This window comes from Anopheles coustani, chromosome 3, assembly GCF_943734705.1.
Source record: "Anopheles coustani chromosome 3, idAnoCousDA_361_x.2, whole genome shotgun sequence".
Lineage (NCBI taxonomy): Eukaryota > Metazoa > Arthropoda > Insecta > Diptera > Culicidae > Anopheles > Anopheles coustani.
In genome coordinates this window covers 842,640-861,020 of record NC_071288.1, presented here as the reverse complement: position 1 = coordinate 861,020, position 18,381 = coordinate 842,640, and the positions used below count along the sequence as shown (strand labels likewise).

At 44.0% G+C, this 18,381-nt stretch overlaps 5 protein-coding genes across 5 annotated transcripts; 3 read left to right on the top strand and 2 right to left on the bottom strand.

The window, feature by feature from the left end:
- The first annotated feature begins 612 nt into the window (after positions 1–612).
- Positions 613–3,135, top strand: LOC131259049 (solute carrier family 35 member G1). The gene is made up of 3 exons (XM_058260462.1): positions 613–849; positions 925–1,199; positions 1,265–3,135. Exons 2-3 carry the CDS (start codon positions 997–999, stop codon positions 2,100–2,102), a joined length of 1,041 nt encoding a protein of 346 aa, XP_058116445.1. The 5' UTR covers positions 613–849; positions 925–996; the 3' UTR covers positions 2,103–3,135.
- A 164-nt stretch (positions 3,136–3,299) lies between these two features.
- Positions 3,300–12,228, bottom strand: LOC131259046 (tetratricopeptide repeat protein 39C-like). The gene is made up of 7 exons (XM_058260458.1): positions 11,984–12,228; positions 5,631–6,106; positions 5,241–5,564; positions 4,798–5,167; positions 4,583–4,734; positions 4,373–4,505; positions 3,300–4,303 (listed from the first exon to the last, which is right to left on the bottom strand). Exons 1-7 carry the CDS (start codon positions 12,128–12,130, stop codon positions 3,779–3,781), a joined length of 2,127 nt encoding a protein of 708 aa, XP_058116441.1. The 5' UTR covers positions 12,131–12,228; the 3' UTR covers positions 3,300–3,778.
- On the top strand, positions 9,202–10,188 carry LOC131259050 (uncharacterized). Its single transcript, XM_058260463.1, has one exon. The coding sequence runs from the start codon at positions 9,217–9,219 to the stop codon at positions 9,985–9,987; it is 771 nt and encodes a 256-aa protein (XP_058116446.1). The 5' UTR covers positions 9,202–9,216; the 3' UTR covers positions 9,988–10,188.
- Positions 12,229–13,270: 1,042 nt separating the features above from the next.
- LOC131259048 (apyrase) lies at positions 13,271–15,133 on the bottom strand. Its single transcript, XM_058260461.1, has 2 exons — positions 14,183–15,133; positions 13,271–14,121 (listed from the first exon to the last, which is right to left on the bottom strand). The coding sequence occupies exons 1-2, from the start codon at positions 15,026–15,028 to the stop codon at positions 13,675–13,677; spliced, it is 1,293 nt and encodes a 430-aa protein (XP_058116444.1). The 5' UTR covers positions 15,029–15,133; the 3' UTR covers positions 13,271–13,674.
- A 730-nt stretch (positions 15,134–15,863) lies between these two features.
- On the top strand, positions 15,864–18,139 carry LOC131259047 (tubulin alpha-1 chain-like). The gene is made up of 2 exons (XM_058260460.1): positions 15,864–15,980; positions 16,648–18,139. The coding sequence occupies exons 1-2, from the start codon at positions 15,978–15,980 to the stop codon at positions 17,995–17,997; spliced, it is 1,353 nt and encodes a 450-aa protein (XP_058116443.1). The 5' UTR covers positions 15,864–15,977; the 3' UTR covers positions 17,998–18,139.
- Positions 18,140–18,381: the final 242 nt, after the last annotated feature.

Sequence of the window (18,381 nt, the reverse complement as noted above, 5' to 3'; positions counted from 1 at the left end):
GGGTTTTACAATTATTTGATCATTTTCATGTTTGAATTTAGCGTTTTGTTCATCCTAGAGTAACGAACAAAATCCGTTGCAAACAACAAAACAAAAAGTAAACAAATCGCCACTTTGACATATAAATGCCAGTCGAAAGAAAATCGGAACCGGTCATGCCTGATTCCGATTTTGAGGAAGGAATGTATCTGTCAAGAGCGTTTGGCAGATAACTTCTGGAAAAATATGACATATACATTCCTTGTCTAATAAGGGTAATAGACAAGAAAAAGTAGCTCGACATGACAAGTGTTTCTAAATAAAGCAACCTGGTAAATGTATGTACTTTGATCGAAACGCATGCGCGCGATGAAAAGAGTACATGCAGCAAAAATGCCCAAAATATTAATTGGAAATGACAAACATGTATCACTCATGCGATGTCTTGCTAAAACATAAAATTTCGTGTGGATCAATTTTCATTCGAACCATTATTGCCCTATCGATTCTGTTTAAAACAAATCCTCAATATTTCGCATGAAGTGCTGCATGGGCATAATTCTTGTCTGCCTTTTTTCATCTGTCATCTGTCACGATTAAAAATGTGCAAAATTTAAAACAGTCGGGGGGAGGATCGTCTGTGTTTTCTCCAAATAATTTTAAGGATTTGTAGTGATTTAGGTATCCATCCAGCTTACTCATATACATTTAATGTATCAGTGTTAGGTAATTTAAGTAGTGCCGCGTGAATGCAACTGGTGCGCTTAAGATGGAGTAGAGAAACACGTAGTGTAATGATGAATCGAGATTTTTCTTCGTTCTGTTCCGTCCTTGGTTGTCCGAACATAAGAACATGCGACCGAAACACAGGTTTGTTTACTCCAAGATTTATGTTGTAGATTGCCTACTATTCTATGCTTAAAGATTTCTTTTCCTTTTTCTCAGCGAATCATCGTGGGGGGTTTTAGCTCAACATAAATAGAATTATCAAATTAAAGAACGTTTTAATAGAGCAAAATGCCCGAACACTTGGAACTGCAACAGCTGGTAGATGGGGTGATCCAGGGCACAACACGCCACCATACCCTCTCCTGGCTACGGTGCTCTTGTCCATACCTAGGGATAATACTTGCAACAGTATCATCGTTTTTCTTTTCGCTTTGCTCCGTTATCGTGAAAGGACTTGTTGATATAAATCCGATCGAGTTGGCCACCTTCAGGTTCGTATTCGCTCTAATCAGATAATTGTAATGTTTCTCATCAACCCTCTTTTTTACACTCGCAGATTTATCGGTGTATTACTTCCTTCGATACCGATTGCAATTTATCGAGAGGAAAACTTTTTCCCGGAAGGAAAAAGGATCATACTTGTGCTGCGATGCTTCGTTGGAACAACAGGTTTAATGCTCAGCTTTTACGCCTTCCGTCACATGCCTCTAGCGGATGCATCGGTGATTATATTCTCAACGCCAGTATTTGTTGCCATATTTGCTCGACTGTTCCTGCGTGAAGCCTGCGGTATGTTCAACATTATCACAATTTTCTTAACACTCATTGGCGTTGTCCTCATCACAAAACCCCCGTTTCTGTTTGGGGACAACCTTGCTACGATCATAGACGAGCAGGTAATGGAATCCAACTACGACATTTGGGGCCCTGTGGCTGCCCTCTCATCGACACTATTTGGCGCCAATGCGTACGTGCTGTTGCGTGCCCTGAAAGGGCTACACTTTTCTGTTATTATGACCAATTTCGGTTCATTTGCATTGATCTATACGCTGGTAGTGTGTTATTACATAGGAGCACTGTGCTGGCCACTGTGTGGAATGGACCGTTTCCTTGTTGTGGCTCTCGCTTTGTTCAGCTTCGGTGGACAAATACTGCTGACGCTAGCATTGCAATACGAACAGGCCGGTCCTGTGGCGATTGCCCGGTCGGCGGATATTGTGTTTGCTTTCGTGTGGCAAATCATGTTTTTCAAAGAAACGCCAAGTCTTTATTCCATTCTAGGTGCATTGTTGGTTGTCAGCTCGGTTGTTTTATCTGGACTTAGAAAGTGGGCTCTAGCTTTGCCAAGGGACTCGGAAACTAGAAAAAAATTGCACTTTTTATTTCTAGACTAAGGCCTACGGGTCGCGCGCTTAATTAAAAGTCACCATTTAACTTGAACTATGGTCCGTAATGCTTAATCCAAAATAACACTACCCTAAAAAGGAATCAACCAATCTTTAATTACTTAAGTCACAAGACACAGCAACACTCGCAAAATCTCTCGTTGCCGTTAAATGGCCTCCGGAAGTCCGCTTCCCAACGGGTAATTAGGCATCAATGTAAAGTAATACAAAATGATAAACTGTAAGACTTCTTACCGACCAAAACCTGAAAGTAGGTGGAAACAATATTTTTAACACAATTTATTCAAGCAAGGAATTGCTTTCCGCTACCGTTTGGTTGCAGCAATTGAAACCAACCAACAAAAAAAGAAGCTGCTCACGTCCTTTTTGAAATAATACTGTTAGAGACATTGAACCATTGTAGAACAGCTTCGAACAAGTTCAAACTACAATACACATAAGAAAAGAAGGGTTTCTCTTCAGGACGAAACGAACATGCATAGCTGCATTATGATCTCACGGAATATTTTCTAGTCAAACACGTTTATTCCTCGTTCAAAGGACATCAGCAGAGTAATGGCATCGATAGGAAAATGTAAGAAAGACATAGACGTTAACCAACCGATGAATGATTAAACATAAGCGGATATCATCCGTGTTTCTCGTAATATGAAATATTTAAAAGTCTAACATAACTGCATTGTGATTGAAAAAAGTGGTCTCATTAATATCGCCAAAGATGGTTAGAGCAAAGTTTTTTGATAAAAACTTGTTTACTTTAGATCCAGTCGTCCTCTCCCTTGATCCAGTTTTACAGCAGCTCCCTTTAGTTAAGCAAATAAATAAAAATAAATCTGTTACACCACCTCTTTACAAACAGAAAGATAAAGACGCAAGATTATAAGTAAAAAAAATATCATCTACAAAATTATACTGGTACTGAAACACAGCTCGATACAGATAAGCAAACGATTAAAACTTACATTTCAAAGCCAATACATGTAGGTATTGTACATGAAAATAAACTGCTGCATTATCCGACACAAAACATTGCGATGGGATGATTTTATTTACTGTGTATTATCTGAAATTTCCCTTCCCCCCCATGTACTATCACACGATGGAAGAATCTTTCAATGTAATGCACTATTTTATTGAGCTTCCTTCACTATATTATGGATACCAGTTGAGTTGTAGTAAACGCACTCTTGTTTAAATAGAAATTTATTGTTTTCAGTTGACGTCTCTTGGCGATTGTTGAACTTTTGTGTATTTGTTTATTGATACCAAACTTTCCTCAGCTTTTTACGTACCTCTCCTAATACCTTCCTATCTCTTCTTCAGCTTTGGTTAAAACTTCTCATCTCTTTCGTTTGCGCTTGGGTTCTAACTGCTTGCAATTGATTAATACGAGTTAAAGCTACAGCCTTTTGTAGCCTTGGGAGGAATGAGGTGCTTTTATTGCTCCTGATTTAAAGTGCTGGAATCAAACACCTCTGGCTTGTTACAAAAAATATAAGTTTTTTCAAAGATTATAAAACGTGTTATGCTATTGTTTGGTTTCTAAGCTATCGTTCATGAGTAAGGCACTAGCGTAACAATTCTTATGACTTATTTAACGTCCCGTTTTAACTCTTTGCGAAGCGCGACAAGCTTTTCTCTCTATCAGCTTTCGTTAACGAAACCTATTCCAATCGTTTCAACACCGAATGGATACGAACGCTGATACGATTATCAAAGTCGTAGTTCTTGAAGGTATGTTGAGCATACACAAGCAGCCTGCGCGCTTCTACCCTGTCCTTCTCGTGTTGCTGTTGACGAAGTAACAGTACGGCCAGCTCGTAGTAAGCAAATGCCGAAACATGTACGTCCTGCTGTTGGTGGTCGGAAGATGCTTCGCGCAGAGCGATACACTCCCGGAACGCTTCAATCGCTTCATTGTATCGCGTAAGGCAGCACAGACAGGCTCCAAGAATTAGGCGCGAAATGCCTAGCATCGGTTCGCTAAAGGCATCCACTGGCTGTGAACAATCGGCAACCATACTCTCCAACTGCTCGACGTTGCAAGTGTTCAAGGCGTTCCAGAGGAATAGCATCTCGAATACGAGATACTTCCAATACAGCGAGCTATTGTACTTTGGCGGTTCGCCACTTTCCGCTCGCGGCAATTTCAAGCAACGGCGAAAAATGTACTTCTCGATTTGAGAGTCCTGAAATAATAAAATAATAATTATCAAGAACATCAACCTGACTCTACCCGCGACAGCGACTTTAGCTACCTTCTGGGAGGATCGGTTTATCAATTCCAGTATATCCGCACGCCACCGGACGAGATTCGAGAAATTCCCGAAGGCACCTTCACAGATTGCTGTCAAATATGAATAAAAACTCTTCGAAAACTGACTACATGTCCTGCGTGGGAGGGTAAAGAAAGGTTAAATCTGTTAATTCATCGTACAAGCATCATATGTTACATCCCGATAGTTTACTTAAGTTCTTTAAAATTCTTCATCGCAGTCCCGTAATCCAGTTGGATTAACCGACACCAGCCGATTTCATGCAGACACAGTAGCTTTATTTCACGCTGCGCTGATGAACGATAGGCAAACTCATAGGCTCTTATTGCATCCTGGATATTGCACTGTAATAATAGTGAAGTTATACATAACGAATCCTTTTTATTTAATGTCACCCCATCACAAACCTTCAATCGCTCGACACGTCCACGAAAGAAGAGAAACAGAGACGATTTTGCAAACTGATCACTCGCTTCATCGATCAGCTCTTGGGCGGCACTAATCTCGCTGCTCAAATCGGAACCATCGAGGGCAAAGAATGGCGTCACGATGGTATAGTACCAAAGCAGTCCCAGCGTGGCCAGCGGGGCACGCATGTCAATACTTTGTCGTGAAAATCTCAAACATGCGATCCCCATCGCCCGATCACCTTCGAAGCCGAGGAAACTGATCAGCTTCAAAAGGCTCGGAGGTAGCAACGAAATGCTTAGCTGGAATATTCCATATCCAAAACTCACGGCCCCCATCAACCTTTGGATTTCGTGTGGTTCGATGTGTCTGCAAGCAAATAGAAGGAGGAGCAAGTAAAGGTATTATCAATGTTGCCATTCGAGAAACATTTCTGGTTTACCTTTCAGTAGGATCATGTTTTACGGACATTTCTAATCCGCTGGGGTTGTTGATACCATTCTTTTTACCAGCCTTCCGTAAGTTCAAATCAAGTGACATATGGTTTCTCGGTACACGGCACGACATTGTGGAAGAATCGTTAGTTTCGAGGGACTCGATGCTGGAACACACATTGCCACGAAGTCCAATTAAATCAGCGGTGAAACTTTTTTCCAAGCTCACACCACTTCCACGGGCCGATTCGCCCGGTGGATGGCGAACGTCCCGCATTGACTCAAATGTTGTAGTTTGTGATTTGCGTAATGCTTCCAACTGGATTGGAGACCTGTAAAGTATAAAGAATTCATGTTTCATTCACCATTTGCTAGGGCTGGACCACTTTCCGCCTTACCATTCACCTTCGGGTGTCTGGAGGTTCGAGTTCGGTACCGTCCATGCGGTGGAGGAAGGAGTCCCTAAATCGAGCGGTTCTGCCAGTGTCCCATCTGCGGTGTGCCTTTGAAACAATGGAGCTTGCGGGCCGGCAGCATCCTCGTCGGTTTCCAAAGTGCCAATGTACAGTTGGTAAATCTGCTGATACGTATGTTGATAGACTTTAAAGGCCTTTCGCAGTAACCAGCCGCCCTTCATAAATCCGCTTATATCTTGGCTCAGCGACACCAGTATGGCCAAGCACAGCTGACTGTCGGCCAGAATGATCTGCTCCTCGAGCGTTTCGGTTAAAGATTTGCGGCTCTCACAATGACCAAACAGTTTCGAACGGACCGATTTGAGCCATCCAACATCACCGGCGCACTGCTTTTCCAACTCCCGAAGACGCGACTGTGCTTCGTTCATCTTTTCCGTTTCCCACGATATCACGGCATTCTATAAATAAGCAGAAAGAATTGTGGTGGTTAGTTTGAAAAACAGATCGAATGCAATTGAAATGTTAATTAACATTAAAATATTTCGATCTGTTGCTAAATATTTCATAGCAATAAACTTAGATAACACAAACATCGCCCTCTTAAATTGCGCTTAGAGGTGACGTTGTTATTAGATAGCAATAGCATTGAAAGCGAGCGTAGGGAGGGCGAAAGTGAGATGCACTCAGCTAACGCGTTAGTTTCCCCTATAACGCTATACTGTTGCTAAGGATACCAAGGATGCAGGATGGAAGGGGACATTTTCCATGCACTCTTATTTTTGGTAATCGATGGTTACTTTGATTATCGATGGTTACCTTTTCGGAAAATAAAACAAAGCAAAGCGAAAATCTGCTACACAGTTTCATTCAAAGTTTGTAATAGGAAGGAAATGATACTTTTTGATTTGGGGGACAATTTTTTCGAACATTGCAGCTACTCTTGGGAAAGGTGGTGCTGCAACGTGATGAAAATAACCAACGCAGAATAAAATCAACAATAAAACATCACATCCATAAGGTTGGGCCCAGTAAACGGACCTTTTACCGGGCCCTGTAAACGGGCCGTGTTACCGGGCCACGTAAGCGGGTCCTGTTAACGGGTCGTGTCACCGGGCCATGTAAATGGGTCCTGTAAACGGGTCCTGTAAACGGGTCCTGTAAACGGGCACTGTAGACGGTTACAGTAACTGGGCCCTGTGACTGGGCCGTGTAACTGGGCCGTGTCACCGGGCCATGTAAACGGGTCCAGTAAACGGGTCCTGTAAATGGGCAATGTAACCGGGCCACATGAACGGGTCCTGTTAACGGGCCGTGTTACCGGGGCATGTAAATGGGTCCTGTAAACGGACCCTGTAAACGGGCACTGTAGCCGGGTCCAGTAACTGGGTCCTGTAACTGGGCCGTGTAACCGGGCCGTGTTACCGGGCCACGTAAACGGGTCCTGCTAACGGGCCGTGTCACCGGGCCATGTAAACGGGTCCTGTAAACGGGTCCTGTAAATGGGTAATGTAACCGGGCCCTGTAAACGGGCCCTGTAAACGGGCCCTGTAACCGGGATCAGTCAACGGGCGCTGTATCCGGGACCTGTGAACGGGCCGTGTTACCGGGTCCTATAAACGGGCTCTGTAACTGGGACCTGTAAACGGGCACTGTAACCGGGTCCTGTTATCGGGTCCGGTAACTGGATCGTGTAACCGGGCCGTTTTACCTAGTCTTATTATAAAAAATCCTTAACGTCACGCTCCAAAGATAACGCTCCTACTTGGATAAAGTAACGCACTAAAATCGTTGCAACACCTCATCTTTGTATGGAAATTCTCAAAACGCTCATCCCATTGCATTGCATTAATCACCATAGCAATCAGCTTCCTTGGGGAAAAACTGAAGAATCACTATAGCAATCACAGTTGACCTGGGGAAACCAACTCGATGGGAAAAAAGGAAAACTGGTTTTGCAAAATGGTTCTAAATGTTGTAAAATTCCGTTCCCGGGCACTATGTGTTCGGTTGATCAGATATATCAAGGAAACACTTGATTGATAATTAATTGTTCAACATGGTTAAAAAAAATGTGCACCAAATCCGTGTTCAAAGGGCGCGGGCAAGCTAGCTCAGCTCAATTAAATCACTTTTGCTGTGTATTTTCTAATACCGGAAATGCAAGAACAATTCTTCGAAAGGTTCAAACACAAAAAATATAAAAAAACAATTAAAGACAAGCACATATATCACAGTTTTCGACACAAAACACTATCACCGAAACAAAAACACAATCACAAAAAATCTCTTACAAAAACGCACTACAGGTCAGTTCCCAAAACACAAATTTCTGAACCGTCTATCACACGAAAACACACACGCGCCTCTAAAAAACACAATTAGAAAATTTCCTAAACAATCCACAGCCAATTTTGCGGAACCTTAAGCGCTAACTTACAAAGTCTACGGCTGTCTGCTTACAGAGCCTATCGTCTACGTTTCTCTGTACTTTGATCACCATGGCAATCAGCTCGCTTGAGAAAACGAAAGGATACTTTGATAGCAAAATTCATAAAACGAGCACTCGAAAAAAGTAGTGTTTGAAATGATTGATATGTGTGATATTTTCCGGCTGATGTCCTTACTTGAACAAGGTGATGCACTTAAAATAGTGCAAAACCTCAACTTTGTATGGTAACTCACCGAAGACTATACCTATTGCATTGTATTTTTAAATTTAACGGTTTTTAAATTAAGATGGTGAGAAGAACACAATTGCACAGCTTCAGCCATTCAGTCCCTATGGCTTGACCATTTTACTATCAACGGGATTCAGAAAATCACAGGAGAAAATCATATTTCTTGCGTGATTCTAAAGTTGGCCACATTTTTCCTGTTATTTTGGTATTGGCCCTGTTATTTTTCTTTGGCTGAATTTGGCATTATGATAATCAGGAAATTATTCTATCCGGACAATGTAAAACACATTCCTCAGGTAAAGTCTTCAGTGATCAACAATTCTTCTGTTTGGTCCGATCAATTTTTCATTACCATTCAGCCATGAGAATGCCATACGGCAGCCAGTGAGCCATTATCATATCAGAATAACTGGGAATTTGAATTTGGCATCTCACAGTTTGATACAGGTTCAATCTTCTAACTGGACTGAAGCTTTGAGAAACTCAATTTACCACAATTTTACTAGATTCTAATGCAAATTTCATCTTTCATCAACATGGGCCCGTGTAACGGGGCCGTTATACCTAGTTTTATTAAAAAAATGCAATTAAGATAAAAAAAAACGGCTTGCTATGGTTTCCACTTGTCTTTTCAGTACTGCAAATACGATGACATGACACGTTGCAGTAAAATGAATGGCGGGTTTTCTCTGCGAGAAACACTTGAATAAAACAAGACGTTTTTATATGATAAGATTTTGTTTACTATCGAAATGGCAAATGTATGCAGTCTCTTTTACTTTTCAACTGATTAAAATTTCAAGTAGGTGATCTGTCTACTGTTTCCCGATATAAATACCACAACGAGTGTGTTCAACGTTTCAGTGTGTAAAGGAATCCCCTACGCCATCATGAAACTAGTTACATTTGCTGTTATACTTCTCGTCGGCATAGCGGCAGCCATCGACGGCGACAGTGTCCCAGAAGTTCCGGGTGATTTACTGCAGGTAGCTGATTCTGAGTCCCCGAATGCTGCGGTAGAGGAGTCGTCGGACAACGTAGAGCCAGCTGCACCAGCAGACGAAGAACAACAAGCAGACGTTGCTGACCCTGCCCAGGAAGAACAACCTGCACAGGAAGAAGAACCTGTACAGGAAGAAGAACCAGCACAGGAAGAAGAAGGAGCACAAGTAGAAGATCCGGCACAGGAAGAAGAAACGGCACCGGAAGAAGAAACGGCACCGGAAGAAAAACCTACACAGGAAGAACAGCCAGCACAAGAACAACCCGCAGGGGAAGAAGATCCTACACGGGAAGATGAACCTGGACGTGAAGAAGAACCAGCACAGGAACAACATCCAGCGGAAGGCGAAGAGCCACGAGATGATGCGCCTGAACGAGATCCTCCTTCTGACCCACATCCAGGACCCAAACATCCACATGCTCACGGGGATCATTCTGAATCTGAGGAATCAGAAGAGTCCGACGAAAGTGATGAATCAGATGAAGCGCTGGCAATTGTGCAAGAACTAGAAGAACGCCAACAAGAACTGGACTACCTGAAACGTTATTTAATTGGACGTCTTCCTACTCCTATTCAGCCTGCCCGCCAACAGGCGCGCATAATTCGTCCTTGGCGTTGGTCCCGGCGTCCCAGGGGCCTGCCCCGTCGCATACTCTAAATCTTGTTACCCCGTTGTGCGTTTTATGGACTCCTTAAAGGATGTATTCCATTCAAACCTGCTCACGAATGTAAATTGATGCAATAAAATGCCCATCTACTACCATGCCGCATATTTGCTAAGATGTTCCACCTTTCAGTACTTTTAAATGCATGTACATCGTAAGAGGACAACAAATAGAGAACCTTTTGCTTGCAATACAAACAATGGTCATGCGTTCATACTTTACTAAACCATGAAATTCTTTTATGATAAGATTTTGTTTGCCATCGAAATAGCAATGTGTTGTCTTTTTTTTAAATTTAATTGAAGCTTTAAGTTGGTTGCCTGTGCATGTTTTCCCGGTATAAATATCATAACGGAAATTTTCAACGTTTCATTGTGCAAAGGAAGCTTCGGAAGGAACCTCCGTCATGAAGATTGTTACATTTGCCGTCGTACTTCTCGTCGGGCTAGCGGCAGCTATCGACGGCAACAGTGTCCCAGAAGTTCCGGGTGGTTCACTGCAGCTAGCTGATTCTGAGTCCCCGAATGCTCCGGTAGAGGAGTCGTCGAACATCGTAGAGCCAGCTGCTCCCGCGTACGAAGATCAACAAGCAGACGTTCCTGATCCTGCACTGGAAGAACGACTGGTTCATGAAGAACAACCTAAAAGGGAGGAAGAACCAACACTGGAACAACATCCAGCGGAAGGCGAAGAGCCACGAGATGAAGCACCAGAACGAGATCCTCCTTCTGACCCACATCGAGGACCCAAACATCCACATGCTCACGGGGATCATTCTGAATCTGATGAATCAGAAGAGTCCGGAGAAAGCGGTGGATCAAACGAAGAGCTGTTGATTGTGCAAGAAATAGAAGAACATCAACATGAACTGGAATACCTGGAGCGATATCTAATTGGACGTCTTATTCCTATTGAGGATAGATTCCAACTAGCAGGCCCACGCACATGTGGGTTTGCTTGGCTCATGCGTAACAGAACCGGCATCCGTCCATAGATGCTCTAAACCGTGTTACTCTGTTTTCTGTAACAATGTTCCACCTTTCAGTGCCTTTCAAATGCATGTACATCCTAAAAGGATAATAAATAGACGTCCTTTTGCTTGCAATACAAACAATGGTCATTCGTTCATACTTTACTAAACCATGACATTACTTCATGTTAAGATAACTCGGGTTACTACTTCATGTAACTTGTCGGGCTACAGGCCTTTGCAGGCCTCGGACTGTACGCGCCGTAATCTTTCGGAAGATTCAATGCAGCTATTTGATCCTCCGAATGCTTCGGTTGAGGAGCCACTGGACATCGTAGAACCAGCAGAAACTACAAAAGAAGGCCAAATTGCAGACGCACCTGATCCTATACAGGAAGAACAAATGGAACACCATTCTGATTCTGGATAATCGGAAGAGTCCGGCGAAAGTGATGAATCAGATGAAGCGTAGTCGGTTGTGCAAGAAATAGAAGAGCGTCAACAAGAACTGGACTACCTGAAGCAATGTCTAATTGCACGCTTTATTCCTATCCAACAGGGCAAACTTCGTCCTTAGCGTTGGCCCAGACGTCGCAGGAATGGATGTCGTTGCATATAAACCTTGTTACTCCATTGTTTCATTGTTTCATGAACCTTTCAAGGGATGTGCTACAATAGAACATGCTCGCGAATGTAAAATTCTACAATAAAACGCCCAACTACTACCACGCGGCATATTGGCTAAGATGTTCAAAATGTGTGTACATCCTAAGGGGACAGTAAATAGACATCCTTTCGCATCTCTTGCAATGCAAACAATGGTCATACGCCCCATGGTCACATGTTTGCATGGTGAAGAAGGTGAATGAAAAGAAAGCAAAATATTTGTCGACCAAAACGAAAAGGACCTATGTTGGTGGAGGCGCCTAGTTGGTGTCGTCTACCCAAATGGACAGAGTACCCAGGGCGCAAAGAAAAGGGGAAAAATTCCGGAAGGGTCTTCCGTACGTCGTACTTACCATGAAACAAATGAATGTGTGACCTGCATCGATATGCACACTGGACGGTCGATTCTTGAAGCTCTCCTCTGCTGCCTTTGGCATGTTGTTGAGCCACAACGCGATGCCCTGCTTGACGTACTCCCAGTCCTTTAGTTGTTCCATCATTTCATGCGTAGGTATACATAGTTAACGATAATCAATAACTCAACCGGAGTGGATACCGCCGACTAGCAAATCCATCCACCAATCACTTGTCGGTATCGCGGGAGCCGTACAAAGAGGTGAGGTGAAGGAGGGCTAAGACATTTGAGAGAAAGAACAAACATAATACGTAATGATAAAGAATACTCAAATTCTTGTGTGACAGTGATTGCACTATCCTTTTTGCACACTTTTTTCTGCAGTGTATCGAAGAAATTGATTTTCCCGCAGAAACTCTTTGCGGATTGCGCCAGGACATGCAAATCGGTTAACCGCAGCGCGGCAAAATCAATGGCATAGGCCCATTGTGACGAAACAATTAATTCCGTACGATTTCGATTCGGTTATATGATATCTTGATGCCCTCTTCACTGAGTTTCGAACTGGACATAAAGTATTCTTATAATCAATTGTCCTTTTTGAAAGCTTGGTAAACACTTAAAGTGGCATTCAAGGAACCGGAACATATGATTCTACTGCCACAAGATAAACACCTAAATAACCAGGAGTATCACTTCGTTCTCCACTTCAATTTCATACACTTTACAACACAATACTGGACGCTGGAAATAGATTCGCTGGTGTAAATGATCCCCCGGTGTTCGGCTGATTAGTGCCGCGTTAAATGTACTTTGAGCGGAACGAACGACAACAAACGACACTGATAACGGGTTTGGCAAAGTGTAATTTACTAGGACCAACTTACCGACTTCCGACTGGAACGCTTACACAACACACGTACACGGTACACGTTTATCTTACAACTCTTTCTCGACAATGAAGTCTTGGCTTCTCCAGCATATTATGCTCCAATGTTGTCCGACTTTAAAGATACACCTAGCAAGCACTTTCACACGCTGGCCGGAGTTCGCCGCATTGCAGCTCCGCCCCGAAAGGATGACCAGCAACGAATGAAGTCAAACCTAAGCGCTACCACTAATCTAAGGGATAATCGTGAGCGAGAGAGATGACTCGTTGTGCTTTTCCTTCCGGCGAACTGGCAATGGTTTGTTTTTGTTATATGCCAGGCGCAGGATGTCACATGTGTATTGCCTTATCTACTACTTTCTCAATTAATGATTTAAAGTTAAAAAACGACTTTTATTTACTGCTGTAGCGAATGTGTGTTTTGCATTTAATAAAAAAAAACTCTGTACAGGAAAGAAAAACTGTTATCACAACAGATTGATAAATAGTTTTTGTTTTATCAACGAGCCTACACGAATGCATCGTGACTGCCCTCTTTTGCTCTCCGTTTATGCATTTGGTATCATTTTACGCATGACAAACAATTAAAGTTACCTAGGCATCCCTGTTGCATAATACTCCATCCATTTTCGGTACTACGTAAAGCCATTCCAGGTACTACGTAGTACGCTATACTGTAATTGCTATTGACAAAATTGATCTAACTAGCTGCTATTAGGAGGAATTCGCCGCTACATATTTACATTGACCTGGTCCTTGGGCTCCGACCCGCCTGAAGCACTACATTCCACAGTGGCATTTTAAATGAATTCGAACCCTTCGTACTTGTAGTTCGTGGGAATTTGCGTCTCTGGCATCAACTCCTCACCCTCCACCGTGAAGGCACTGATGAAGGTGGATGTTTTGCCGTTCAGTTCCTCCGTCGACAGTGCGATGATAATTTCGTCGTTGGTCGTTGGTAAAAATTTGAAGCTCGAGTAACCGTGGGTCGACGGCACGCCATTTCGTTTGAGTTCGATTGCGCGAATGTTTTGAAATGCTTCATCGTTTGAAATAAGAAAATTACATCCCATGTGTTCGTCTCGTGTTTCATTGTAGCGCTCCCGTGAACATCTCCGAGGTAGGAAGAACCATCGCCTGTGCACGTCCGACCATGCGCCGGACTCGTGAATCATGTAGCCAGGCCATTCGATTCCTATTGCCTTACGAATGGCTTTGTAGTTATTGATCCAATTTAAGTGGTACACCTGTTGAGAAGGGAGACTTTGAAATTGATGCTCATGTGGCTTGGAATCAATGAATAGTTACCTCTCCGTGGACTGTGACTGCTTTCACGTACATTGGATCGCTCGTCTCGAAATCGCCTGCCGAAGTCGTCCATTCTTTGCCCATCGAACCGACATACAGCACTTGATCCTTTACGGTGGCCCACTCCGATTTGAAACCCTTGCTCGTGCGTCCATCGCCATCCATGAGCAGAACCCAGGGGACAACTTTATCCCCGTCGATTTCGTACACCAGCCCGGTGCGGTCGTCAAACGTTAGTAATTTGCCGTTGAACACGACCAGCTCCGAGAGCTCCATCCCTCGGCCTTTCAGAGCGAAACCGGACCGTAACTGTTTCGGATCGCCATCATCCCAGGACACCGTAATTGACCTTTTGGATGGAATGAAGCTTAGGTAGCCTTTTAAATAGAAGCTACCCCATTGGGTCTTTGACATCGCTGAGCTGGTATCTAAATCCGCAATTATGGCTATCCGGAAGGAAAATATACCGCTGCTGATAATGGGACTGGTCAGCGGATAGGTGTGATTGTACACGATGGCCGTGTTGCGCAGGAAGCTACTGGGCGCTGGAACATTGTTGGCGCTGTACGTCGGACTGGAGGATATGTATAATACAAGCAGCAGTAACGCACAGAGAGTCGCCAGTACCCAGGTGAAATGGACCTGCAATCGTATCGTACGATTGCCTATCCTGTACGACGGAGGAGATCTGAGCGCTTTTCGCCAGTCGCGTAAATACATTCCTGTTTCTATTATCGTCGATTGTCTGTTGACTTTGTTGCTGTCGGTCGCTTTTTCCGAGCCCAGACTGGAGTACAGCACAGAGGAGGACGACGACAAATTGCTCGCACCGCCGTAGTGTTTCATCTGAGAGAGTAACCTACGGAAAATCACATTCTGCAAACCTCGTTCTGAAAACTACACGTCACACTGCCATCATTGGTAAAAGTCCTTTTTACTTTTTCCAAGGTAAACCACACGACAGCAATTACCAATGAAAAATTGTAAATAAAAGTTGCGGGTTGTTGAGCGATGGTTCATGACGCTCGCAAATCTGCTCACAATAGCAAATTTTCAAACTCGTCGTTCTAGTTTCGAGCTGTTCCTTGGGCAGCTAGCCATTCTAGTGGTGGGTACCCTGTTGGGATTCGAATCTTTCAACTCAAAGCCACTCTGAAATCCAAATCTCCGAATCCGAATTTTGATAATTCAATGATGTTTTCAAATGATTCTCGAGAGAAATTCAGCATCTTCTGCACACAATAAAACTTTTTGAACTTCTGAGAGAAAAAGAGTTTAGAAATAACTAGAGTTGTATAATGCAAATTCAGATTCATGAATTTTTTAATGAGAGATTCATATATCCCACAGATGTATCAACTTACGAAAATTGATGAGCTAACAACGGATAGAGGGACCCCTTTTTTGTTTCGTCGCATGATCCATGCAAATCAAAGAATCATGGAGATTCGTGAAAGATCCATGAAAGATTCATTATGGTTTCAAAAGATTCATTAACATTTCCAGATTCGTATCCCAAAAGATTCGTGAATCTATCTGAATGAATCTTAGGAGAAAGATTCATAAGGCACAACACTAGAAATAACGGTCGATGCTCTGAGAAAGAGCGTCGTTCCACTTTCGAGCTGTTCCTCTCGATGTTATATATACGTGGAACATCGTCGATGAACCATTCATTTCTGTTTGTAAGGCGTCCTAGTAAGCTGCTACAAGCGGATTGTCTGACGAAAAGTTCAATTGAACTAAATTTCTCAAGTTTTTCTCTGTGAAGTGCTAATCGACCGTATCAAGCAAAATGGTGAGTAAAAGCCTATTCATAAGAATTTTGTCTGAATAATACATCGTGTGAGCCATATCCATTGAAACAAGTAAGGGTGTCTCCGATAACCTTACTTTTTCATCTTCCACGTCATCCGCCGGCAGCTGGGTTATTAAATTGAAAATTAACCCAACGAATGGCATTTAGCTCAACTTTTCGGTTAGAAAATTGTTTGAGCGCAGTGAAAAGTCTCTAATTTGTCCTAATTTGTAGGATTTTTTGAGGTCAGTAGAAAGGGCGTTGGCCCAATCGATTTTTCCATCACGCCCCATGTTCCTGGGCATGAGTCATGCGTTTTGCCGCATGATGACGCCATCTTGAATTTGAATGAAGCGTCGGCTCCTTTGAGGCATCAGCATTGAACTTGATTATCGGAAATTTAACCAAGTATTTTCTCTGCTTTCGTACGCCTAACCTGGGCAAAAAGTCGTTATGCTCATTTATTGCAATCTAGACTTTTAATCAGAATAGGCAAAAGCAAAAAGTCCTTTTATTAATTCACATCTTGGTCTTTTACTATGACCACGTTGTACTAACGAGGGATGAACAACCAAATCCACGTTTTATTAAAATGGCATTCGAATCAAGCTGAGAAAGCACAGCATTCTACTTCAAGTTTCTAAACTATTCGTTTCTTTTTCTGCAGCGTGAATGTATTTCCGTACACGTCGGACAGGCTGGTGTCCAGATCGGCAACGCCTGCTGGGAGTTGTACTGCTTGGAGCATGGAATCCAACCGGACGGTCAGATGCCGTCGGACAAGACCATCGGTGGAGGTGATGACTCGTTCAACACCTTCTTCAGCGAGACTGGCGCCGGCAAGCACGTGCCCCGTGCCGTGTTCGTCGATCTGGAACCCACGGTCGTTGATGAGGTGCGCACCGGAACCTACCGCCAGCTGTTCCACCCGGAGCAGTTGATCACCGGAAAGGAAGATGCTGCCAACAACTACGCTCGTGGCCACTACACCATTGGCAAGGAAATCGTAGATGTTGTGCTGGACCGCATCCGCAAGCTGGCTGACCAGTGCACGGGCCTGCAAGGTTTCCTGATCTTCCACTCGTTCGGAGGTGGTACCGGATCCGGTTTCACTTCCCTGCTGATGGAGCGCCTGTCGGTGGACTATGGCAAGAAGTCCAAGCTCGAATTCGCCATCTATCCAGCCCCTCAGGTGTCGACGGCTGTCGTTGAGCCGTACAACTCCATCCTGACCACCCATACCACTTTGGAGCACTCTGACTGCGCGTTCATGGTCGACAATGAGGCCATCTACGATATCTGCCGTCGCAACCTGGACATCGAGCGCCCGACCTACACGAATCTCAACCGTCTGATTGGCCAAATCGTGTCGTCGATTACGGCTTCGCTCCGCTTCGACGGTGCCCTGAACGTCGATCTCACCGAGTTCCAGACCAATCTGGTGCCGTACCCGCGTATCCATTTCCCGCTGGTCACCTACGCCCCGGTCATCTCGGCCGAGAAGGCGTACCACGAGCAGCTGTCGGTGGCCGAAATCACCAACGCCTGCTTCGAGCCAGCCAACCAGATGGTCAAGTGCGATCCTCGTCATGGCAAGTACATGGCCTGCTGCATGTTGTACCGCGGAGATGTGGTGCCGAAGGACGTGAACGCTGCCATCGCCACCATCAAGACGAAGCGCACGATCCAGTTCGTCGACTGGTGTCCGACCGGCTTCAAGGTTGGCATCAACTACCAGCCGCCGACCGTCGTGCCCGGTGGCGATCTGGCCAAGGTGCAGCGCGCCGTGTGCATGTTGTCCAACACCACGGCTATTGCCGAAGCCTGGGCCCGTCTGGATCATAAGTTCGATCTGATGTACGCCAAGCGTGCCTTCGTGCACTGGTACGTCGGAGAGGGTATGGAGGAGGGTGAATTCTCCGAAGCCCGTGAGGATCTGGCTGCCCTTGAGAAGGATTACGAGGAAGTCGGCATGGACTCCGGAGAGGGCGAGGGCGAGGGTGCTGAGGAATACTAACTTTCTCACGCCATAACGCACTGAGCAAACAAACAGATGAAACAAACGGGTGTATAACAAATTAAACTTTGGATTCTCCCGAAAGTTTCTTCTGAACGAGAAAAACAGGAAATGATCTAATAAATTATTTCTGTAAATGAGATTCATCTTTGTCTTTTTCTGAAGAGTATTTGATATATTGAGAAAGAAATTGTCTGCCTTGGTCACGAGTCGTAAAATGATCTGAACTTCACCATATGGATGCGTGAGATTACGTCATCGTCTTAGTCGTCGAAAGAGAACGCTCGATGAAAATCTTCAAAACCATGTAGGCGAAGTTGAGTCGAGTCGATGGTTCATTTAGGGAATTTATGGCACAGATGTAGCAAAACTCGTAGTTCTTGA

Bases quoted from the DNA above. Each gene is read 5' to 3' on its own strand.
- LOC131259048 (XM_058260461.1), bottom strand. From the start codon at position 15,028: ATGAAACACTACGGCGGTGCGAGCAATTTGTCGTCGTCCTCCTCTGTG. The intron at 14,122-14,182 runs GTAACTATTCAT...CCTTCTCAACAG, and splicing joins CAGTCACAGTCCACGGAGAG to GTGTACCACTTAAATTGGAT.
- LOC131259050 (XM_058260463.1), top strand. From the start codon at position 9,217: ATGAAACTAGTTACATTTGCTGTTATACTTCTCGTCGGCATAGCGGCA.
- LOC131259049 (XM_058260462.1), top strand. From the start codon at position 997: ATGCCCGAACACTTGGAACTGCAACAGCTGGTAGATGGGGTGATCCAG. The intron at 1,200-1,264 runs GTTCGTATTCGC...TTACACTCGCAG, and splicing joins ATCGAGTTGGCCACCTTCAG to ATTTATCGGTGTATTACTTC.
- LOC131259046 (XM_058260458.1), bottom strand. From the start codon at position 12,130: ATGATGGAACAACTAAAGGACTGGGAGTACGTCAAGCAGGGCATCGCG. The intron at 6,107-11,983 runs GTAAGTACGACG...GCTTATTTATAG, and splicing joins ACACATTCATTTGTTTCATG to AATGCCGTGATATCGTGGGA. The intron at 4,304-4,372 runs GTAGCTAAAGTC...TTATTATTTCAG, and splicing joins TAAACCGATCCTCCCAGAAG to GACTCTCAAATCGAGAAGTA.